Genomic DNA, 26,124 nt, shown 5'->3' with positions numbered 1-26,124 from the left:
ATCTGAAACCTCGACGAGAACGTGCCCTATTTCGGAGGGAATCAAGACAGAGATGGGATGGCTGCTTTAGGCTGTTTTTGGTCCTTCGACCAAATTCATAACAAAATCGAAAAATTGAAAGAAGGAGTGGAGTTGGTCGAAAGTGCATGCCGTACTTCCAACAGCTCCACGTTTGGGCAACAGACCAGCATTCTAAGTACCGTAACCGGAGTATTAAACAGTAGTATTCTGGCTCGTCACAAACTAACACCGGAGGACATTGTAATTACTGGAATAAAAAAAGGGCCAGAGACGAGTCAGACCTCATTAAATTCCTGTAAGTTTTTTTTTTTTTTTTTTATGTAATAATGTTCACTGCATAGTTCTGGTGTAAAGGTGCTAGCTTACTGTTAGCTTTAAGCTAGCTGAATGAATGGAAGCATCACCAGCTAGCTAGTTTACCTGTAAGCATGTAGTTATTTTCAAAATAACAGTTATGGATTAATAAAACTATACAAACAGGTACTTAATGGGCTAACTTTTATAGGATACACATGTAATGCAAATGCAACAATACATATATGTCATGATAACTTGAATTACAAACGAAAGCAGATAAATGGAGGGGAAGAGAGAGAAGCAAACTGTATTAACCTTGTAGATTGTTATAGTAACCATAGGTTAGGCTTTGTCAGTGTGCCGTGTTTTTACCCTGTTTCCCCCAGGGGTAGGCAACCCAAAATGTTGAAAGAGCCATATTGGACCAAAAATACAAAAACAAATCTGTCTGGAGCCGCAAAAAAATTAAATCCATATTACATACAGATAGTGTGTCATGAGATATAAATTTAATTAAGAGGACTTAAAGGAAACTAAATGAGCTCAAATATACCTACAAATGAGGCATTATGATGCAATATGTACATACAGCTAGCTTAAATAGCATGTTAGCATCGATTAGCTTGCAGTCATGCAGTGACCAAATATGCCTGATTAGCACTCCAACAAGTCAATAACATCAACAAAACTCACCTTTGTGCATTCACACACACGTTTGGTGGACAAAATGAGACAGAAAAAGAAGTGGCATAAAACACTTCCTAGAAAGTCGGAGAAAGTTGTACATGTAAACAAACTAAGGTGAGTTCAAGGACCGCCAAAATTAGTAGGACAAAACGGCGCTCGCCAAATACTCGAATCAGTGAAGCATGTTTAATATAAACAGTGTGCTTTATAACAATTAGGAAGGTTTGTGTCATGTTTCTCCTCCTACAGAAACCATATTAACACAAAAAATATATTTTTTCCACCTCATCTTTTTCCATTTTTCATACATTTTTGAAAAAGCTCCAGAGAGCCAACTAGGGCGCCGCGGGTTGCCGACCCCCGCCCTATGGGAACAACGTTAATATATATTTGATGAAACATGATTATATGCATGACTGTATGTATGCATATGTGCTTGTATATGTACATGTATGTGTATATGTATGTTTGTACAGTGAATGTGCGTGTGGATGTACAGTACAGGCCAAAAGTTTGGACACACCTTCTCCTCATTCAATGTGTGTTCTTTATTTTCATGACTATTTACATTGTAGATTGTCACTGAAGGCATCAAAACTATGAATGAACACATGTGGAGTTATGTACTTAACAAAAAAAGAAGAACTAAACAAAAACAAGTTTTATATTCTAGTTTCTTCAAAATAGCCACCCTTTGCTCGCATTACTGCTTTGGACACTCTTGGCATTCTCTCGATGAGCTTCAAGAGGTAGCCACCTGAAATGGTTTTCACTTCACAGGTGTCATAGTTTTGATGCCTTCAGTGACAATCTACAATGTAAATAATCATGAAATTAAAGAAAACTAATTGAAATGAGAAAGTGAGTCCAAACTTTTGGCCTGTACTGTATATGTAATGATAACTTGAAATACAAAAGAAAGCAGATGAATGGAGGAGAAGAAAGAGAAGCGAACTGTATTAACCTTGTAGATTGTTATAGTAACAATAGGTTAAGCTTTGTCAGTGTGCTGTGTTTTACCCAGTTTCCCTTAGGGGAACAACGTTAATACCGTATTTTTCGGAGTATAAGTCGCTCCGGAATATAAGTAGCACCGGCCGAAAATGCATAATAAAGAAGGAAAAAAAACATATATAAGTCGCACTGGAGTATAAGTCGCATTTTTTGGGGAAATGTATCTGATAAAAGCCAACACCAAGAATAGACATTTGAAAGGCAATTTAAAATAAAGAATAGTGAACAACAGGCTGAATAAGTGTACGTTATATGACACATAAATAACCAACTGAGAACGTGCCTGGTATGTTAACGTAACATGTTATGGTAAGAGTCATTCAAATAACTATAACATATGATAAATGATAAATAAATGATAAATGGGTTGTACTTGTATAGCGCTTTTCTACCTTCAAGGTACTCAAAGCGCTTTGACACTACTTCCACATTTACCCATTCACACACACATTCACACACTGATGGAGGGAGCTGCCATGCAAGGCGCTAACCAGCACCCATCAGGAGCAAGGGTGAAGTGTCTTGCTCAGGACACGAACGGACATGACGAGATTGGTACTAGGTGGGGATTGAACCAGGGACCCTCGGGTTGCGCACGGCCACTCTTCCACTGCGCCACGCCGTCCCTATATAGAACATGCTATACGTTTACCAAACAATCTGTCACTCCTAATCGCTAAATCCCATGAAATCTTATACGTCTAGTCTCTTACGTGAATGAGCTAAATAATATTATTTGATATTTTACGGTAATGTGTTAATAATTTCACACATAAGTCACTCCCGAGTATAAGTCGCACCCCCGGCCAAACTATGAAAAAAACTGCGACTTATAGTCCGAAAAATACGGTATATGTTTAATGAAACGTGATTATATGCATATGTGCTTGTATATGTACAGTATGTGTGTATGTATGTTTGTACAGTGAATGTGCGTGTGGATGTATGTACTGCATGTATGTACTGTATTTGTGTATTTATGTGGGAGTATAGGTACCTTAATGTAATTTAAAACATTTGTACGCACGTACAACACTTAAGACCTTCAGTATATCAGTATGTGGAATTAAATTATGGAATGGATTAAGCAAAGCAATCAATGTACTAATATGATCCACTTCAAGAAACTCTTCAAACTTAAAGTGTTTACAAAGTACAAAGAAGAAGAACCATGATAAACATTCTGAATGTATTTCATCCATCCATTCTTTCATTCTTACTTCACCAATTATTATTTATTTTTATTGTGATTACTTATGGAGTATATTGTGAATAAATTGAGAACAGGAAGTGAACAAAAGTTTTAGCAACTGTTATGTAAAAGAAAAGGGGTAGGATTAAATAAGCTCTGCTTCTTCCTACTCCTTTTCGAACATGTTGAAAAGAGAAACTGGAAATTGTGATGTATCATGCTGTATGCATGCATGTTCCAAATAAAGTCAAACTCAACTCAACCTACGTATGTGGCTAAGTACCAATGCGGACTGAGCCAATTTTCAATTGTCTTGGTAGATCACGCGCAACACGCTCCACTAATAGTACACGCAATTTGATTGTTTGCACACGCTGTTTAGATCTTAGTAAATGAGGTCAGAAGTGCGTTATGTGTTTATGAGCGAGATGTAAATTGTCCACAAAATTTGAATTATTATCATGACCAAGAAATTAAAGGCAAAACCACAAAACCAATCAAGGATCTTGAAAAATGTCAAGTAAAAAGTATAATTTAGATTCAATGCTGGCCCTGTATTTCCTTGAAACTGGATCGTTCCAACACTACTGGTTGAATATTTTAGACATATGCTTCCTCCATCACATTGACTTTGCAACATTTTTCTTAGAAAATATTTGAGCCTGATTAAAAGTGAAAGCTGTTCACATCTGGAGCAGGGATTGAAGGATGATGCAATCAGTTATTTCTCTCTCTGGAGGAGTTTTGGGGTTCTGGACTGTTGGGCCAGCAGCAACAGCTGCCAGGCAGTAGACGTCATTTATGACATCCATTGAACTGGCAGCGCACGCACGCACGCACGCACGCACGCACGCACGCACGCACGCACGCACGCACGCACGCACGCACGCACGCACGCACGCACGCACGCACGCACGCACGCACGCACGCACGCACGCACGCACGCACGCACGCACGCACGCACGCACGCACGCACGCACGCACGCACGCACGCACGCACGCACGCACGCACGCACGCACGCACGCACGCACGCACGCACGCACGCACGCACGCACGCACGCACGCACGCACGCACGCACGCACGCACGCACGCACGCACGCACGCACGCACGCACGCACGCACGCACGCACGCACGCACGCACGCACGCACGCACGCACGCACGCACGCACGCACGCACGCACGCACGCACGCACGCACGCACGCACGCACGCACGCACGCACGCACGCACGCACGCACGCACGCACGCACGCACGCACGCACGCACGCACGCACGCACGCACGCACGCACGCACGCACGCACGCACGCACGCACGCACGCACGCACGCACGCACGCACGCACGCACGCACGCACGCACGCACGCACGCACGCACGCACGCACGCACGCACGCACGCACACACACACACACACACACACACACACACACACACACACACACACACACACACACACACACACACACACACACACACACACACACACACACACACACACACACACACACACAAGCATGCACACAAATGCGGTCACAGTCAAATGTTCTGTTTCTTTTCACTGCCGTATTGTCAGAAGGTAAAGAACTGATTTGTTCAAAAAAAGGCCAATTAAAGTGAACCAGCTGTTGGGAACAGCTGTCCCCTCACTTTAAGGTCAGTGCTTATGTCTTGTTACAGTAAAAGTAGGTTATGAAGGGTCCCCAACGTCCACATACAGGAAAGCATGTGGAGAGCTGTGTTGAATTCCGAGTTGGCAAGAGAAACATGCTGACTTTGCACTGTTTCCTTTGAGTTTGACCCACTCAAATCTCAACACACGATTTGAATTTGTGGTCGAGCTGAGCTGTTAAATTTTTTTGCAGGGGTTGACAGGGGGCAAACACCCACAAACCCCCAAAACACATGTAATATGGGGAAAACACAACTCATTAAATTGGTAGCTTTATGATATTGCTATAAAGAAGTACAAAAACACCTTTTCAGTATGCGCACGCACGCACGCACGCACGCACGCACGCACGCACGCACGCACGCACGCACGCACGCACGCACGCACGCACGCACGCACGCACGCACGCACGCACGCACGCACGCACGCACGCACGCACGCACGCACGCACGCACGCACGCACGCACGCACGCACGCACGCACGCACGCACGCACGCACGCACGCACGCACGCACGCACGCACGCACACACACACACACACACACACACACACACACACACACACACACACACACACACACACACACACACACACACACACACACACACACACACACACACACACACACACACACACACACACACACACACACACACACACACACACACACACACACACAAGCATGCACACAAATGCGGTCACAGTCAAATGTTCTGTTTCTTTTCACTGCCGTATTGTCAGAAGGTAAAGAACTGATTTGTTCAAAAAAAGGCCAATTAAAGTGAACCAGCTGTTGGGAACAGCTGTCCCCTCACTTTAAGGTCAGTGCTTATGTCTTGTTACAGTAAAAGTAGGTTATGAAGGGTCCCCAACGTCCACATACAGGAAAGCATGTGGAGAGCTGTGTTGAATTCCGAGTTGGCAAGAGAAACATGCTGACTTTGCACTGTTTCCTTTGAGTTTGACCCACTCAAATCTCAACACACGATTTGAATTTGTGGTCGAGCTGAGCTGTTAAATTTTTTTGCAGGGGTTGACAGGGGGCAAACACCCACAAACCCCCAAAACACATGTAATATGGGGAAAACACAACTCATTAAATTGGTAGCTTTATGATATTGCTATAAAGAAGTACAAAAACACCTTTTCAGTATGCCATCTTTATGTGTTTGTAAATCCCTCCCGGCCTTGACGCCACTGGTCGGGCTTACGTCCTAGTAACATGCTAACTATGGAGGGCCAAATGGAACAGAATTGAACATAATGTTTGAATAATTACTAATATGTGTCATTAATTCATGAAAAAAAAAAAATCTAACAATTAAATCATGAAATCATGAATGAAATAATGAAGTCGATACTTAATGAGGTGATGTGGCTCGGTTAGTAGAGCGGACGTGCCAGCAACTTGAGGGTTGTCGGTTCGATTTTTATTTATTTATCCTAGTTATGTTTTTTTTTATTGCTTTATTTATTTTCCTATGATACTGTACTGAGCAATGTTCCCTCTAATTTTTGATGTGTGTGAGCAAACGCAAAAACTCCCTGAGCATTCAGTGGAGCCCATGTGAGCAACATCAGACGTGCACACTGTGGCTACACCAGCAGCACACCTGTCCCAAACCTGACTAAATAACAAGTTCAATCTCCATCCATCTATCCATTTTCTACCGCTTGTCCCTTTCGGGGTCGCTGGAGCCTATCTCAGCTGCATTCGGGCGGAAGGCGAGGTACACCCTGGACAAGTCCCCACCTCATCGCAGGGCCAACACAGATAGACAGACAACATTCTCTTATTATTATAATCAAATGACAGCAGTCATTTCCATGAGGTTATTTTCTATTGTTTGTCTGGGTGGAGGTCCTGCTTTGGAAATAGTTTGTACCCCTTTCAGACATTGCATTTAGTTCCCATTAAAACATTCACATGTTGCACAATGAGATGTAAGCAGGGGATCATGTGTACATTCCTGCAATTACCTGTTTGTAAAAAATATATTTTTATTAGTATTTATTTAATATACTAACAGCATTTCATGATTAATATGTATAAATTAAGATTCCTAATAAATGACACTAGAATAAGCACACAATTGATTGGTAAATCATAGTGTAACGACCTGGAATGACACTTTATGTGTGGTGTTGGAGTTGTCCGACTTTTTGTGTGGCTGTAAACGCATCACTGGCTAAGTGCCATATGTGCATGTGATGGCGCAATTGAAAAAGAGCGAGCGGCTGCTGTTGATATAACAAAGTTGCTTTTGGTCTGGTTTGTACTGCAGAAAATGACCAGTTTTGCTAGATATCATTTTTTTTACTAATGTTTTGGTGATGTGTTTATGGCCGACAATAAAGAGTTTTGCTCAGTAAAGTGATAGATGGAATTCATGTCCTCAAAGCGTCTCGACAGACGTTACAATATTTGAACAATGATGACAAAAACTGTTTTCTCTGTCGTGTCCGTGTGTCCAAAATTGTTATGCGCTTATTTTTTTATTTGATTTTGGCATAGATTTGCCGTGCGCAGAGGATGCTTAAGCAGTGCGCAATTGCACAGACGCGTACCTTAGAGGGAACGTTGGTACTGAGTCTTTGATTTATTTTGTAAAAGTTTTTATTTTGTGTATTATTTGTGCACTAAAGTTTTTATTTTGTGTATTATTTGTGCACTTTCATTTTTGAAGTTGTTCTTGATTTATTATATCAATGGATTGACCACAGCTGTGACTATTTAAGCGCTTCACTTCCTGTTGGAAATCGCACACTGACGAAGACATTGTCGAAACTGGTCTGTGTTTTGTCGTGCAGTTTATATTATAATTATTAGAAGGACACAAGTGTTGCTGGCCTTGCTTTTTCTTTACGTACACTTTTTGCCGTGCACCTCTTTATTTTTGTTTTATTGCGTTTTTTTGGAGAGTGTTTTTTCCTATATTTCGTACCCCGTTTCCGCCATCCCAGTCACTGCCGTTGTGTCCTTGGGCAAGGCACTTTCCCACCTGCTCCTGGTTTAAATGTAACTCAGATCATGGGTTTCACTATGTAAACAGAGAAAAGCACTAATAATTTTACATCAAATACATTAATGAGACACTTAATACACGTGTATGTAATTCAAAATTTATTCATTGACACATTTACGTCCATCCATTTTCTACCGGTTGTCCCTTTCGGGGTCGCAGGGGGTGCTGAAGCCTATCTTAGCTGCATTTGGGCGGAAGGCAGGTTACACACGGGACAAGTCGCCACCTCATCGCAGGGCCAACACAGATAGACAGACAACATTCACAAACTAGGGCCAATTTAGTGTTGCCAATCAACCTATCCCCAGGTGCATGTCTTTGGAGGTGGGAGGAAGCCGGAGTACCCTGAGGGAACCCACACAGTCACGGGGAGAACATGCAAACTCCACACAGAAAGATCCCGAGCCCGGGATTGAACTCAGTACTTTCGTGTTGTGAGGCACATGCACTAACCCCTCCCCACCGTGCTGCCCACACATTTAAGTCATTATTTGTAAATATTTATTTGTTTAATTTTGTCCCAATTGACACGCCATAGTTAATTTATGTTTCATCGTATTTCCACTGGATGTTGTCGTTTTGTGAAGTTGCATGTCTTTTGGCGGTTAGCGTGTGTTTTGTACTTTGCAGTGCGTTTGCCTCTGTCGGCCACCGTCGATCGTCGAGAAAAAAAACGCAGGAATCGGTCGAGCGTGACAGACCATGCTGATGAAAGTCAGGTGAGAACATACCTTTGAAGAAGACAAATTTGCCATCGTGGCGTTCATAAGCGGCGTCGATATCACTCGGAAGACCACCCCAGAAGACCGATATCGGCATGGGATAGTTGTCCAGGACGCGGTTCCGACGAACTCGCCAAAACCAGCGACCCTGCGTGCAGAAGTAAAGGAAACAATACATCATCTAGTCCCCCTTGAATCGCTGTTGTGTTTGTTAGTCAGTCCAAATTGAACTTTGTCGATCTAAACCAAGGGTGCCCACACCTTTTCTGCAGGCGAGCTACTTTTCAATTGACCAAGTTGAAGGGACCTACCTCGTTCATATATATAATTTATATTTATTTATTTATGAAAGATACATTTTTGTTAACAAGTTAAATGTGTTTAATGATAATACAAGCATGTTTAACACATATAGATTCCTTTCTTTCATGAAGACAAGAATATAAGTTGGTGTATTACCTGATTTTGATTACTTGCATTGATTGGAATCAGACAGTGGTGCGGATAACGTCCACATTTTCAAATGGAGGAGAAAAAAAGTCCTCCTTTTTGTCCAATACCACATGAAAGTGGTTGCTTTTTGCCATCTTATTTGTCCAGCTTCCATACTCCTTTTTATACACTTTACAAGAAATACATTGGCGGCAAACTCCGTAACCAGTTTCTTTAGACTCTTATTTTGTTAGCGCAGGCAGGATGAAGCAGGGCTTTTATTGTGAAGACAGGAACTTTAGAGTTTTGACGGCAGGTACGGCGTAGTGCGAAAATCTGTATCCCTCAAATATTTTGTATCCACTGCCGCGGGAGCGCGCACGGGGGCGGAGCTCTGCTCCTTGTTCAGACAGCGGCAGCACATCCGTGTTATTAGCGATGTCAATGATACAAAATGTGGATTATTACGATCATGCCTTGATTGTCAAAAATGTTGTTGATGTAACATGTGACATTCCTACCCAAATAAATGCTTTTGATCATCCGTGCATGACGTCCATCCATCCATCCATTTACTACTTTAGTATATATTTATACCATGAATTGATTAACGTGGACCCCGACTTAAACAAGTTGAAAAACTTATTCGGGTGTTACCATTTAGTGGTCAATTGTACGGAATATGTATTGTACTGTGCAATCTACTAATAACAGTTTTAATCAATCAATCAATCAAACCGCTTATTCCCTTCGGGGTTGTGTTGTACTTTAATCGATTAATCAGCCTGCTATTTTCTGCAAATGACATCAATAACATCCTGTAATTTGGTTTATTATTTATTTAATCTTCTGATAAATTTAAAAATAACACCAATATAATGGGAACACAGACTACAGTGTAGACTTAATTCCATGTTAAAGAAAAAAAACACATATTTTATGCCAGAAAATGTGTCCCACGTATGTCCGTCAAGCTATGCACTAACATGTGGATTATATGTACGGACTTGGCATTGTACAAAACTTGTGATTTTGGACTCATTTTATCAATTACAAAAAAAGTTAGTAGGATATACATTAGGGGTGTGGGAAAAAAATCGATTCAAATTCAAATCGCGATTCTCACGTTGTGCGATTCAGAATCGATTCTAATTTTTTTTAAATTTATTTATTTATTTATTTATTAAAATGTATTTATTTTGTTTAATTTTTTTGATTAATAAATCCAACAAAACAATACACAGCAATACCATAACAATGCAATCCAATTCCAAAACCAAACCCGACCCAGCAACAGTCAGAACTGCAATAAACAGAGCAATTGAGAGGAGACACAAACATGACACAGAACAAACCAAAAGTAGTAAAACAAAAATGAATATTATCAACAACAGAATCAATATTAGTTACAATTTCAACATAGCAGTGATTAAAAATCCCTCATTGACATTATCATTAGATATTTATAAAAAAAAATAAAAATAAAAAAAAAAGAACAATAGTGTCACATGCATCGCATCTCATAAGCTTGACAACACACTGTGTCCAATATTTTCACAAAGATAAAATAAGTCATATTTTTGGTTCATTTAATAGTTAAAACAAATGTACATTATTGCAATCAGTTGATAAAACATTGTCCTTTACAATTATAAAAGCTTTTTACAAAATTCTACTACTCTGCTTGCATGTCAGCAGACTGGGTTAGATCCTGCTGAAATCCTATGTATTGAATGAATAGAGAATCGTGTTGAATTGAACAAAAATCGATTTTGAATCGAATCGTGACCCCAAGAATCGATATTAAATCGAATCGTGGGACACCCAAAGATTCACAGCCGTAGTATACATAATATTTCAGCATATTTCTGTGCTGCCATAAAATGTGCCAGCCCCTCTATGTTCCTCAATTGGTATACTAACATCATGTGTTTGATTCTGTAGATACTTCGCATCATCAACAACAAAACTTGTGAATTTAGACTCTTGTTATTAATCACAAAAAAAGTTAGTAGGGATACATAATATTTATAATCCCTGACATCGCTAATAACACGGAAGTGCTGCCACTGTCTGAACAAGTCACAGAGCTCCGCCCCATGTGCGCTCCCGCGGTAGGAGATACAAAATATTTCAGGGATACAGAATTTCCCACGACAACGGCGCAAGAGTCTGTTGAAATAAAAAGTGTTTCTCGCCTTCCTGTCGGTTATTTTTTCTTAATAATGATCTCGCAGCAGCCAGCGTCATCTCACAAGACCCTCGGATGCCGCGAATGTCAATCAAGTGATGAAAGCGACGTCATAGTGAAAATTTGTGATCACTAATTTTTAGGTCTATTTTTTGAATGCCTGGCTGGCGATGGACTGACACACCCTCCACGATGGACCGGTAGCTCGCGATCGACGTAATGGGCACCCCTAGTCTAAATTGTGCATTTCTCACCTTGAACACAAACATCTCCCCCCTCAGCAAGGTGACTGTGTCAAAGTCGCCGTCACAGATGTCAGGGGCCGCGTTGTCAGGCTGCTTGGGAAGCCGCCGGGTAGGCGGAGGCAGGGGAACGTCTTTTCTGATGGGCGGGGTGACAGGATCAGGACGGGCGGTTGTGGCGATGGCGGGATGGCGGGGAGTTGTGCCAGGGGTTATTTCAGGCTCGCTCGGGACACGCGGGGCTCTTTCGGTCGGGTTCGGTATGTCAGGTTTGGCATCCTCGGGAGGAGCGGTGGTTGATTCAGCTTCAGGATAGCCATCGGAGGACGGAGGAGACTTGGGAGGGGCCTGAGTGGCGAGAGGAGGACCTGGAAGAGAAAGAAGTACAAGACGTGGTTTCCAGGAGCTTGTGGGTGGCATTTGAAAACCATTTTCATAACATCATCCTCTCCATTACTCAAAGACAATGTTTCTTCCATTTAACGGCCCAGCTCATTTCTTCGACGCTGACTACTTTGGAAATAAACAGTGCCACCGGTTGCTAAGAGACAAAAACACTGTTACATAATAAGTTGAAACTTAGAAAATAAAATATCTTAAAGTGGACATGGATCAATGAAAATATGGAAAAGCTGCTGATGGTGTCTTTGACAGAGAAGCAGCTGGAAGGAGGTACTGTAGAGGTTCACTCTCAAAGGTAAAAGCTGTACATTATTATTACATTACTTTATAAAACTACTGTAGTTGTTAGTACTACATTATACTATTGTTTTTACACATTTTCAAAAAGTTTGTTTTTCTTTTTACAAGGCCTGCTACATGTTAAAATGGTGCTGTTTTAAGTCATTGACATCTTAATTTTAGCATGAATAATTATATTTTGTCTATTATAGTGTAAAAATTTTAAAATTAAGAAAATAAATATTCCAAATAAGATATTTTGGTTTTCCCCATATAGAAAATCTTGTTTAAATATTCTGCAACATCCCAAGGATGCTTAATTAAAAAATTGCAAGTTGAATAATGATTGTTTTCAGAATAAAATATTTATGTCTATCTTAAAGGTTTTGTTTCTCTTTCTTCCCCTCCATTTTTCTGCATTCTTTCGTATCTCAAGTTATCATTACGTATATGTATTGTTGCATTTGAACAACTGTATTGTTGATAATAGAGGTAAATTATTGGTATTGTTCATTATCAATAGCGCTATTTCTATTGGTATTTGTATTGCTCCATTTGTAGTGTAATAATGCTCATTGTCATTTCTGTATTATTTTTTATTTTCGCTAACTGTTTATTTGCTATCACGTTTACCATCATATTTGTACATGTCGTATTTGCTGATGTTGCTCTATTGTTGTTGTTGTTGTTGTGTTTGCTGTTGTTGTCTCTCTGTCTAATCCCCCTCTTGTCCCCACAATTTCCCCCTCTGTCTTCTTTTTTTTCCTCTTTCTATCCCCTCCTGCTCTGGCCCGGCTGCACCAAATGATAATATAAATAAATTTAATAAAGTCCAATACAAATAAGGCAACAAGAGAAGTATCCTACACTTCTCTTTTGTAAAGTAAATCTGAACAGCCGATATGGGCATCTACATCAACTATATGATTTGCCTGAGAAGCTGGACAAGACAAAAAATAAATAAAAAAAAATAAAAAAAAAAAATAAAGGTTTTGCTCATTTCTAGATTTACATATCTTATTTAGGATTTTTTTTATCAAGAACAATTAACTAGATGCACTGATTTCACTAGTTTTTAGTATTTTTTTCCTAAAATCCACTCTTTTGTTCTTACACTTGACAGTATGCACTGTAATGCACACACACTATCAAAATACATATGCCTAAATACAAACCATCTCTCCGACCCGGATGGTGTTCTTGATATTTACTGTATCTGAATGAGGTCGACTGAAATGTAAAATGTGCATTACGAGTGTTTAAAAGAGGTGAGGCGGTCTGACTGCAGACATAATATATACCGTATTTTCCGGACTATAGGGTGCACCGAGTTATAAGGCGCACTGCCGATGAGCGGGTCTATTCAGGTCTATTTTTATACAAAAGGCGTACCGGATTATAAGGCGCATTAAAGGGGTCGTATTATTAAGATTTTTTTCTCAATATAAAACCCTTCCTTGTGGTCTACATAACATGTAATGGTGGTTTTTTGGTCAAAATGTTGCATAGATTATGTTTTACAGATCATCTTCAAGCCGCTTTCTGACAGTCGCTTCAGGATGCGCCGTTTTGTGGGGGATCTTATTTACGTGGCTCACCTTCGGCAGGGTCTTTTGTCCGTTATCTTTGTTGTAGCGGTTTAGCGTGCAATGACGGGAGTTGAAGAAGTGTCAAAAGATGGAGCTAACTGTTTTAATGACATTCAGACTTTACTTCAATCAATAACGGAGCAGCATCTCCTCATCCGTGGCTCACTAGTGCAACAACAAGGCCGAAAATGTGTCCCGTGAAAAAACGTCCGACCGGAACTCTTTAATAACTGAAGTGGGTGAATAATGTAAACTCACTACACCGGTATATTTTAGTGCTTTCATGGCGGGTTTACTGACAGATATAAGTAAGAACTTTACACTACTTTATATTAGAAATGGCAACAGCGGAGGATAAATGTCCCATAACAAGAAGATAGAGAAAAAGAAGAAGCTTATCGACTACAGTGTCGGCACGGACTACAAAGGCGGACATACGCAAATTTTCAGGATTTATGCAGATCCCAAATACAGATCAGCAGGTACCAGAAGGTAAGAAAAGTTGGTTTTGCATAATATTGCAAAACAAAACGCCAGATAATATGTCTTACCTTATACACACACCATAATAATACTTGTATGTTGAAGCACAGTACAATCCATCAAGCGGTGCGGCTTCATGGCTTACCAAAGTCGTACTAAAACATTTTGATAGATTTTTGAGCGCCCTGTGTAATGTTCTATATTTTCAATAAAACATAACATTTTTGTGTTGTTTACTTGAATCATATTGCAGTCTACACATATCTCTTGTGTGTGACTACCATCTACTTGTCACACGTATAGTTTCACCATGTACCAAATAAATTTGCTTCAAGGTCAGTAAGCACAACCAAATTACCGGGTTATAAGGCGCATGGTCGAGTTTTGAGAAAATGAACGGATTTTAAGAGCGCCGTATAGTCCGAAAAATATGGTAACGTGTGTGTGTGTGTGTGTGTGTGTGTGTGTGTGTGTGTGTGTGTGTGTGTGTGTGTGTGTGTGTGAATGTGTGTGTGTGTGTCTCACCATATATGTACTGTATTCCCTGGATGTCATCAGCATGCAGCGTGAAGTTGTGTGTGTGAATCCACTGATAGATGGGAGCCATGACGGCGTCGGGATTGTCGGAGTGCTCCAGGCCTAAAGCGTGACCGAGCTCGTGCACCGCCACCAAGAAGAGATCAACACCTGCAACACAGACCATAATGGTGATATCCACATTGTGCAGCCTTTATTATCAACCTTTTTGACTTCAGAGCCCAACTTTTTCACTAGAGGGGCCCGGGTCCCACCCAAATATTAACACTGACTGAATTAGAAGACTTACTCTTGATTTTAACCGTATTCAGTAGAGATGTCCGATAATATCGGTCTGCCGATATTATCGGCCGATAAATGCGTTAAAATGTAATATCGGAAATTATCGGTATCGTTTTTTTTATTATCGGTATCGGTTTTTTGGTTTATTTTTTTATTTTTATTAAATCAACATAAAAAACACAAGATACACTCACAATGAGTGCACCAACCCAAAAAACCTTCCTCCCCCATTTACACTCATTCACACAAAAGGGTTGTTTCTTTCTGTTATTAATATTCTGGTTCCTACATTATATATCAATATATATCAATACAGTCTGCAAGGGATACAGTCCGTAAGCACACATGATTGTGCGTGCTGCTGGTCCACTAATAGTACTAACCTTTAACAGTTAATTTTATTAATTTTCATTAATTACTAGTTTCAATGTAACTGTTTTTATATTGTTTTACTTTCTTTTTTATTCAAGAAAATATTTTTTATTTATCTTATTTTATTTTATAAAATTTTTTTTAAAGTACCTTATCTTCACCATACCTGGTTGTCCAAATTAGGCATAATAATGTGTTAATTCCACGACTGTATATATCGGGTGATATCGGTATCGGTAATTAAAGAGTTGGAAAATATCGGAATATCGGATATCGGCAAAAAGCCATTATCGGACAACCCTAGTATTCAGTAATTATATCTAACTTAAATATAGTTTACAACCTTGTCAAATTATATGAAAGCATGTGTTAATCACAAAGATTATCAAGGCTTAGGTCAAACGGTTTAAACGATAGGAGTCATACAAACTGATTAAAAATACATTTACTACATACAATTGCAGTGCTAAAATAAGTACGTTCTACTTAAATTGATAGTAAATAATATTCGTGTTTCTTAAAAAAACAAGTGCAAATGAAAATACAGCTTCACCACTTTAGTCATAATTTTTGCACTTAAGAAACTTCTCTATGACTTCAGCTGTGGCTCATACAGGACCACAGCTGAGAATCAGATATTTTTTGTCGCCCTCTAGGGGCTCTATGGTTAAGAAACACTGCTGTATCTATCCCACGCCAGGATGGGGTTTTACAAGCGAAGCAAAACTAGCAGAGAGAATAAATACACAAGAATTAAATAAGTGATGAGAAGCAGATGAGCACAGTCTGGAAGACGTGCAGAGACAGGATGTAAAACAAAGGCTATAAGTACTTAAAGAGAAAAACAGGAAATATTGAGACAAAATTAGGGAGAGTCTAGTGGCCAGCAGGAGAATGTGTCAACTAATACAAAAGGAAAGAGAGTTTTAAAGTACAGTTTGGATAAGAAGTTAATAAATAAATAAATAGCAAGTAAGTAAATACATACATACATACATACATACATACATACATACTCTGGTTGTACGGTATAGCGGTACTAATAAAGTACCACAATAATAATGAATTAAAAATGATACTATACTCCCTTTAAAAAATACCAGTATTTTTTTTCATCCTCATGCTGTGGTGACTTACAGAGCGGCGGAGCATGTTGAGTGTGTCAGCACGCACAAGAAGGAACAGCGAGTAGAGGAACAATGGCAAATAAAGACAATTTTACTGGTTAATAAAAAGGGTGCATGAAGCGAAATACGACGGTATTTAGGCTTCAAAACTATCGTTCAAAAGACGCTCTAAACACGGAAGTGCCACACTGCAAGCGCAGCTTTAAAACATGCCTCACCAGAAGTGGCATGATTAAAGTATTTCCACCTTTGCTTCAAACTGAGCTTAACAATTAAATAACATGCAGACAGATCGACAGTATTAGCGGAGTCCAAACCGCCCACGTCGTGATGCAAGGGAAATGACTGAATTTTGTAACAAATTGCTACAATTTGTATTTTATCTTTAACAATGTGAGTTTTACCTGCGACATTTCTTATCCGTGTATATTCAGCCATAGTATTATTTTTTATTATTTACTAACAATTGTATTTTTCTTAAAGCACAGACCAAGAGTGGCAACCATAAATCATGAAGCATTTAATACAGTGTCAATAAAGCTTTCTATTCTATTCCTAGATTACGGCAGGAAATATGTAATACCGGTATATAAAATTGTAAATTGTTCTTTGAGTGCAACAAGAAAATCCCAATGTGTTTAATGCCTATAAATTCTTATTTTAATCTTGTTTGAGTGCAATAGGAACCATATGTTTAACGTATCATAAAATTGTTTGTTAAAATTAAGCCAAATAAGATTTTTTTTTGTGGTCCCTTTTATTTTGAAAAGTATCGAAAAGTATTGGAAATATATTTTGGTACCAGGACAACCCTAATGTACATGTAACATACATACACACATATACATATATATATATATATATATATATATATATATATATATATATATATATATACGTATATATATATATATATATATATATATATATATATATATATATATATATATATATATATATATATATATTTGGTAAAATTCACACTTAACTGATTTTTTTTAACGTTATTTGCTTATATTTATAGTACAATTTTTGTTTAATGATTGTAATGCCCTTTATAACATTTTATCACCATAAACCAGGGGTGTCAAACCCATTTTAGATAGGGGGCCACATGGAGAAAAATCTACTCCCAGTGGGCCGTACTGGTAAAATCACGGCACGATAACTTAAAAATAAAGACAATTTCAGATTGTTTTCTTTGTTTAAAAACCGAACAAGCACATTCTGAAAATGTACAAATCATAATGTTGATGGGGTTTTTTTTACACTTACATGTCGCGGTTAATAGTATTCTACCTTTATTTGTCGTTATTTTTATTTTCTGAATAAATTATGTGATAATGTTCATCAGTCAACTCATTAGTGTTAATTTTCAATCTATCAAGATAAAAAAATTATACCAAAATCAAATTACGGTATGTTATTTATGTAGTTTGCTCATTTTCCTCGACTGGTGCACTAACATCATGTGTTTTTTGTTTTTTTACATATGTAGTATAATCCAGTGGTCCCCAACCTTTTTGTAACTGCGGACCAGTCAACGCTTGAAAATTTGTCCCACGGACATAAATACAATAAATAAATACAATCATGTGTGCTTACGGACTGTATCCCTGCAGACTGTTTTGATCTATATTGATATATAATGTAGGAACCAGAAATATTAATAACAGAAAGAAACAACCCTTTTGTGGTTTTATGGGGCGGTATAGCTCGGTTGGTAGAGCGGCTGTGCCAGCAACTTGAGGGTTCCAGGTTCGATCCCCGCTTCCGCCATCCTAGTCACTGCCGTTGTGTCCTTGGGCAAGACACTTTACCCACCTGCTCCCAGTGCCACCCACACTGGTTTAAATGTAACTTAGATATTGGGTTTCACTATGTAAAGTGCTTTGAGTCACTAGAGAAAAGCGCTATATAAATATAATTAACTTCACTTGAATGAGTGTAAATGGAGGAGGGACGTTTTTTGGGTTGGTGCACTAATTGTAAGTGTATCTTGTGTTTTTTATGTTGATTTAATAAAATAAAAAATAAAAAAATTTTTTTTTTTTATTCTTGTGTACCAATCGATCCACGGACCGGTACCGGCCCAGTGGTTGGGGACCACTGGTATAATCTACAAAGATACAAAGAATTGCTATTGCGACATCTAGTGGACACATTTAGAATAGCAGTCTCTTTCATTCAAGAATTTCAGCTCATTTTTATACTTGGCAAACTCATCCCGCGGGCCGGATAAAACCCAGGCCATATGTTTGACACCCCTGGCATAAACGCCATGTGTTTCATGGTGGCGGTCGATGGCGTGATCTCAGGATAAAGACGCAGAAGGTCAAATAATTTAATTCTTTATGAAAGGTTAGTGCGAGGCACGTAGCGGCAGCACACTGACAAAAGGCAATGATCCAGCACTGGCAAGGAGCAGGAGGAGAACCTAAATAGAATCAATTAAAAACAGAAACAGGTGCCCTGGCAGGAAACTGAGCAGAAAGTGAAGGTGCAGCCAAACAGGAAGTAGAACCAAAATAAGAGCGCCAGGGCTTGTGCAAAGATAAAATAAAACTGCCTGAGGAGTTTCCAGGCAGTCACTCAGCAAACAGGAAGAATAAAGATGAATAGTTGAATAGGTTTTGTAGTCATTTGTGAGTGATGTGGCCATAGAAGATGTAGGGGAAAAAAACAAGCCGCCTACCTTGAATGTTTGGACTGTCCAAAGTCCAAGGTTCGTCTGCATCAAAGTGTGTGTCCCCACCCATTCCCGGCCCAGGGTAGAAGGCGTGGGCCAGCGCGCCCCCCTCGCCGTCAAACAAGGACATGTCACCATGGAAACCAGAGGCAAACAACAGCAGGATGTCGGCGAGCTCAGCCCCGCTGCTGTTGCCTTGTGGAGCCGTTAACTTTTGGAAGGTGAGCGGCGTGACCTTTCTCCACACGTCAAAGGCTCGACGGATGGCATCGTGCATCCGCCCTGTTCCCAGTGTGGGCGGGATGTGCTGCTCCAATATGCTGATGCAGACACACGTGTCATGTTGCATACAATACATCCTGTATGTGTCGGTGAGGTGTACCTGTAGGTGAGGTGGTCCTTGTCCCACCGTTGTCCAGTAAGGGCGTAGCGTCTCCTCCTCGCTCCATCTTCAGCGTCGGCTTTTTTGTCAGGGAGGCCACAGCGAGGTCGACGCATGGCTCTACACGTACAGTAACGTACATTTTTAAATTGACTTTCACATTTGCTACATAAAACACAGGTGTGCAAACCTTTTCCAGAGCAATTGAAAGGTGGGCCACTTTGATACTTTTTTGTACAACAAAGATGCTAAAAAACAATCTAATGTGGGTCAATATCTGCTGACTTGTGTCAACAAAACATTCTTAGCTTGGTGACATCGACGATAAGGCAATTTAGTGTATTATCAATTAATAGATTACAATTTTTATTAATTTTTATAATATGCCAAACGGCCAATAAGAAACGTAATCTGTGCTAAAAAATTGCCACATTTTGAACACCCCTGATGTAAGAATTTAAATACTCTGCATTTGAGTTGCAAAAATGCTGCCGTACATATAGAACAGGGGTCACCAACCTTTTTGAAACCAAGAGCTACTTCTTGGGTACTGATTAATGCGAAGGGCTACCAGTTTGATACACACTTAAATAAATTGCCAGAAATAGCCAATTTGCTCAATTTACCTTTAACTCTATGTTATTATTAATAATTAATGATATTTATCTTTGTGGAAACATTGATCATCTTAATGATTTCTCACAATAAATATATATAGAAACAGATAAATATCAATATGCAACACTTTATTTTTATATTTTCTCTAAGTGCAAATTTTTCAAATTGAACATTTTCAAATGATCACTTCTAAGACAGTCTTGTGAAATCCCAATATCCCATTTTAACTAGCTAGCCACTAACATTTTTTAACAAATCATGAATGACTTTGCACCATGTTTGTACAAATAATAACTCATGTAAAATACAAAAGTCAACTCTAAAATTTTTAAATAAATCATGTCACACTTTGAACTGAACACCAAATCTGTTATCTGTTTCTTTGTCAGTTAGTGAAGACCAAGTCTTTCAAATATTTTCTTGAATTTTCAAATTCTATGAGTTTTGTCTCTCTTAAAAATGTCGAACAAAGCGAGACCAGCTTGCTCGTAAATAAATAACATTTAAAAAATAGAGGCAGCTCACTGGTAAGTGCTGCTATTTGAGCTATTTTTAGAACAGGCCAGCAGGCTACTCATCTGGTCCTTACGGGCTACCTGGTGCCCGCGGGCACCGCGTTGGTGACCCCTGATATAGAACTACAACTAGATTGGTTCTCAGTCGAGCAGAGACCTCCAACAAGGCCACTCAAACGTGTACAATTTGACAGATAACACCTCCTGCGTATGCCTGATTTAATCTTCAAGATTCAACGTATTATTTACATTCAAAAAAATGTTTTTGGTATTCTTGTTCGAACAAACAATCAAACCTACATGAATAACATAACCACTTTAGAAGAGGGACATATGATTTCAGTTTGATGTGGTCATGATTCTGAGGTTGGACTGTTCATTTGACTCAAACTGTAAAAGCGAAACCTCGATTTATGAACTCTTAAGTGTCTTTTCTAGTTGTGCTAGCTCAATGGGTTTAAAAAAAAAAAAAAAAAGGACAAACATTTAAGAGGTATCCACAGCGTTGTCGACAGTGCATTTTTCCTGCTCACGCTCCCTGCCAAGAAGATTAACCAACAAGGTCAAGAGGATTTTATTTTTACCATTCCTAATCTTTGTGGCGATCTGGCTGTTAAATTTAAGGAGTTTTGTGATTTCAAACTGTGAGTGCACCACAGGGCTAGTGACCGTGTGTCTGTGTTGACTTTGCTATTAAATAGAAAGTTGATCATCACCCATTTATCATGTTTGTTTGATACATAGTACTGTATAGTGCGTTATATTGTGTTGAAAGTGTACAAACTTTTATTAAAACAGACTTTTGTCGAGGCTGGAACCCATTTTTCATGTGTACATTGTTTCGTATGGGGAAATTTGCTTCAATATATATTTTTTATATTTACAAACCCTGTTCAAGAAACCATTAAGTGCAAAAATTGAGGTTCCAATATGTGTGTGTATGTATATGGAGGTCCATCATATATATATATATATCTATATATATATATATATATATATATATATATATACCTTCAGTGACAATCTGAAATAGTCATTTTCATGACTATTTACATTGTAGATTGTCACTGAAGGCATTTAAACTATGAATGAACACATGTGGAGTTATGTACTTAACAAACAAAAGTGAAATAACTGAAAACATGTTTTGTATTTTAGTTTATTCAAAATAGCCACCCTTTGCTCTGATTACTGCTTTGCACAATCTTGGCATTCTCTCGATGAGTTTCAAGAGGTAGTCACCTGAAATGGTTTTCACTTCTCAGGCGTCATAGTTTTGATGCCTTCAGTGACAATCTACAAGGTAAATACCGTATTTTTCGGACTATAAGCCGCTCCGGAGTATAAGTCGCACAGGCCGAAAATGCATAATAAAGAAGGAAAAAAACATATGTAAGTCGCACTGGAGTATAAGTCGCATTTTTGGGGGAAATGTATTTGATAAAAGCCAACACCAAGAATAGACATTTGAAAGGCAATTTAAAATAAATAAAGAATAGTGAACAACAGGCTGAATAAGTGTACGTTATATGAGGCATAAATAACCAACTGAGAACGTGCCTGGTATGTTAACGTAACATATTATGGTAAGAGTCATTCAAATAACTATAACATATAGAACATGCTATACATTTACCAAACAATCTGTCACTCCTAATCGCTAAATCCCATGAAATCTTATACGTCTAGTCTCTTACCTGAATGAGCTAAATAATATCATTTGATATTTTACGGCAATGTGTTAATAATTCCACACATAAGTGGCTCCTGAGTATAAGTCGCACCCCTGGCCAAACTATGAAAAAAACTGCGACTTGTAGTCGGAAAAATACGGTAGTCTTGAAAATAAAGAAAACGCATTGAAATGAGAAGGTGTGTCCAAACTTTTGGCCTGTACTGTGTAATATGTATTTTATGTGTTTTATAAGCCACAGCAGTAAAAAGGTCATCAAAACAATACAACTAGGGGTGATCTAAGACCTTTACAGAGTCCTGTTTATTAGAACGCCCTAATGCAAATGAATATGTTTTTTATTATCAAGTCAATGTTTAAGTGGACATATGATGATTTAACATGATTATATGTATTGGATGTGCATAGATTTTCCTCCACAATCACCAGTTCAACCTTCTTTGAAAGTACAGTTTGCCTGCAAAACGGTTAGTTTGGGGAGGTTGAGCTTACCCGATGGTGGCAGCGTCCGTTTTCCCAGTCACTTCCAAGCCGTAGAAACGCTGCATGTCACTGACGGCTTGGGACAGGATCTGAGCGGACTGCATGGTGGACATCTGTCTGCTGGCCTGAGACAGGTAGCCAAACTGACGTAGCCATGCCTGCAGGGGGAAGGTGAAAGGTCACGAGAAATCAGCTGTAACAATCAGAACACGGTATGGTTTTGGGGCAACTGTGCTCATCCAGGAACACAACCATTGTCTAACAACTGGGGAAATATCTGAGGAGGAAAAAGAGAAAGCTGATTGAAACCAGATGGCTTCTAATAATATTAGCACATTCCTGACCCTTTCTTTGCAAAAACAGCCAAGATGAGGAGAAGGCTGTAAACAGATGTTAAGGAAAACAATTAAAACATTACATCAGACTTTAATGACTGCGCCAAAAACACTGAAATCTGCTGTTCACAGCCATCAAGATGCGTCTAAGGTGCACTGACACAAAGACTCCAATAGTTACTCCTGACTTGAAGCCTCAGCATGACTCAAAAACAACAAAGCAGGCGCCCTCAACACAGCAGGGTCACGAGACTCCTACTTTAATGCACAGCATGCAGCACACACCCATAAAAGTGCACACAAGACAATAAAACATCCATTTCTGCATAAATAGGCAAGTTAATGCTAACTAATTGTCAGAATGGGCAAGAAAATGTTCTACTTTCTGATGAGGCTTAAATTACGGTATTAAGTAAACTGTGTTTCACCAAATGATGTTCATTAACACAATTATTTCTCATCATCATTTCTGGGTGTTTTTGTAAAATAACACACTCTTAAAAGTGTGAGGAACAAAACATACAATGAAACAGAATTATAACATGAAAAGATTTTTTTAAAAACAACTGCAATGGAGTTAAGGAGCGAAAAACGAGACAATAAAATAAAAAATAAAAACAGAAATCATGGTTGCCTAAACCTGCACAGCCTTTCTCTTATTTTGATATCATTAACAAGATTTTTGTGTTGGAGGCGTTATGGCTGCAGCTATCGAATATTTTAGTATTCGGATATTCTACTGAAAAATCATTTAATTGGATTAACTAATACACACATTTTTGTTTGGCAATTATATGAATACAGAAATGTTAACACATTTTAAAATAAATCACTCACTTGCATTTTTACAGCCAGTTCCCTCAACTTTCATAATTACACTACTAGATGATAATTTTATTGTGAAATTTCATTTCGATCTCAAAACCAGAAGTTGCGTATGTTTCCAAAATAATAATAAACATTTGTTTGTAAAACTCAAGATTTCGCGTCAATATCGCTGTATTGTGTACATCCAGGATGAAAACCAACGCATCTCATCCAATCTGATGGAGTTTGAGAAGTGCTGCAAAGAGGAATGGACAGGGAGGAAAGAGAGAAACTGCCCAAAGATAGGTGTGCAAAGCTTGTGGCATCATATTCAAAAAGACTTGAGGCTGCAATTGCTGCCAAAGGTCAAAGTATAGAGCGGAGGTGTCAAAGTCATTTTCACTGAGGGCCACATCGCAGTTATGTTTGGCCACAGAGGGCCGCTTCTAAGAGTGAATACTACTACTACACAATTTAATGCATTTTAAACTAAAATGTAAAAAAAAAATGGTAAGTTGCAATAATTTCACTTCAAATTTTAATGTGTATTACTGTAAATGGAAAAACAGTACTGCTGTTTTATGGTTAAAAAAGGCAGCTCAGTTGACAGAATTGTACTGTAAAATTGACATTTGTTTTTTAACTGTAAATAAAAAAACCTGCAATTTTACATTAAAATTTTAGCACCTGAGCTGCCAGTTTATTTATTTTTTACCGCAAATCAACAAGTGTAGATTTTTCGGTGTATTATTGTAAATGCCAAAACGACACCAGTTTATTACTGTAAAAAAAGTAGGGTTTTCTTCATTAAGAGAAAAATGATGTAAAAACTACAGTAAATGTCACAATTTTACCATGATATCTATTGCTACTTTTACATTGCACAATTTGATGGATAACTTGATTTGAAATCATTATTAGTATATATTTCTATTTAAAAAATGGTTTTAATGTTTAATATATTTTGGCACAATTAGACAATATTTAAGTTAACATCATTTGCGATTACATGGAGTACATCAGTGGTTCTTAACCTGGGTTCGATCGAACCCTAAGGGTTTGGCGGAGGTCAAAACACACCCGACTCATCGTGTAAATAAAAACTTCTCCCTATTGGCGTATTACGGATACGGCCACAGCAGAAGTCAGACTGATTTGCAGGTGTGTCATTTGTTGTGAGTTTTTGCACTGTGTTGGTTTTGTTGTTTGAACAAGGTGATGTTCATGCACGGTTCATTTTGTGCACCAGTAAAAAAAACATGGTAACACTTTAGTATGGGGAACATATTCACCATTAATTAGTTGCTTATTAACATGCAAATTAGTAACATATTGGATCTTAACTAGTCATTATTAAGTACTTATTAATGCCTTATTCGGCATGGCCTTATTATAACCCTAACCCTCTAACCCTAACCCTCTAGACCAGGGGTCGGGAACTTTTTTGGCTGAGAGAGCCATGAAAGCCAAATATTTTAAAATGTATTTCCGCGAGAGCCATATAAAAAATGTTAACACTGAATACAAATAAATGCCTGCATTTTTAATTAAGACCAACATTTTTAGAGTATAATAAGTCTCGTATTCTTTTTAATAACATTGTTATTCTGAAGCTAACCAATAATAAAATAAAATACTTCTTACCATCAATGCGACTTCTTGAACAGGTGCGGTAGAAAACGGATGGATGCATTAAAATGCATGAGAATGTTTTATATTTTGAACGTTATTTTTAACATTGTGATTACCAGCGGATTTATTCATTACTTATCGTGTTAAGCAATATCAGCTAAGATTTATCTGAGAGCCAGATGCAGTCATCAAAAGAGCCACATCTGGCTCGAGAGCCATAGGTTCCCTACCCCTGCTCCAACCCTAACCTTAACCAAATAACTCTAAATTAAGTCGTTGTTACTTAGAATATGTTCCCCTAGTGTCCAAAAAACTCTAAATTAAGTCGTTGTTACTTAGAATATGTTCCCCTCGTGTCCAAAAAACTCTAAATTAAGTCGTTGTTACTTAGAATATGTTCCCCTA

At 38.6% G+C, this 26,124-nt stretch overlaps 1 protein-coding gene across 1 annotated transcript in view; it reads right to left on the bottom strand.

Moving 5' to 3' along the window:
• mmp15a (matrix metallopeptidase 15a) overlaps positions 1-26,124 on the bottom strand; it is a 40,124-nt gene that overhangs the window by 12,860 nt on the left and 1,140 nt on the right. Inside the window, exons 2-7 of the mRNA XM_061970242.1 lie at positions 22,955-23,103; positions 19,637-19,756; positions 19,261-19,574; positions 14,773-14,934; positions 11,507-11,862; positions 8,639-8,777 (exon numbers count right to left, since the gene is read on the bottom strand). Of these exons, the coding sequence (XP_061826226.1) occupies positions 8,639-8,777; positions 11,507-11,862; positions 14,773-14,934; positions 19,261-19,574; positions 19,637-19,756; positions 22,955-23,103 (1,240 nt within the window). The remainder of the gene's footprint in view (positions 1-8,638; positions 8,778-11,506; positions 11,863-14,772; positions 14,935-19,260; positions 19,575-19,636; positions 19,757-22,954; positions 23,104-26,124) is intronic.

This window comes from Nerophis lumbriciformis, linkage group LG10 (assembly GCF_033978685.3).
Source record: "Nerophis lumbriciformis linkage group LG10, RoL_Nlum_v2.1, whole genome shotgun sequence".
NCBI lineage: Eukaryota > Metazoa > Chordata > Actinopteri > Syngnathiformes > Syngnathidae > Nerophis > Nerophis lumbriciformis.
This window is presented reverse-complemented; position numbering and strand designations above follow the sequence as displayed.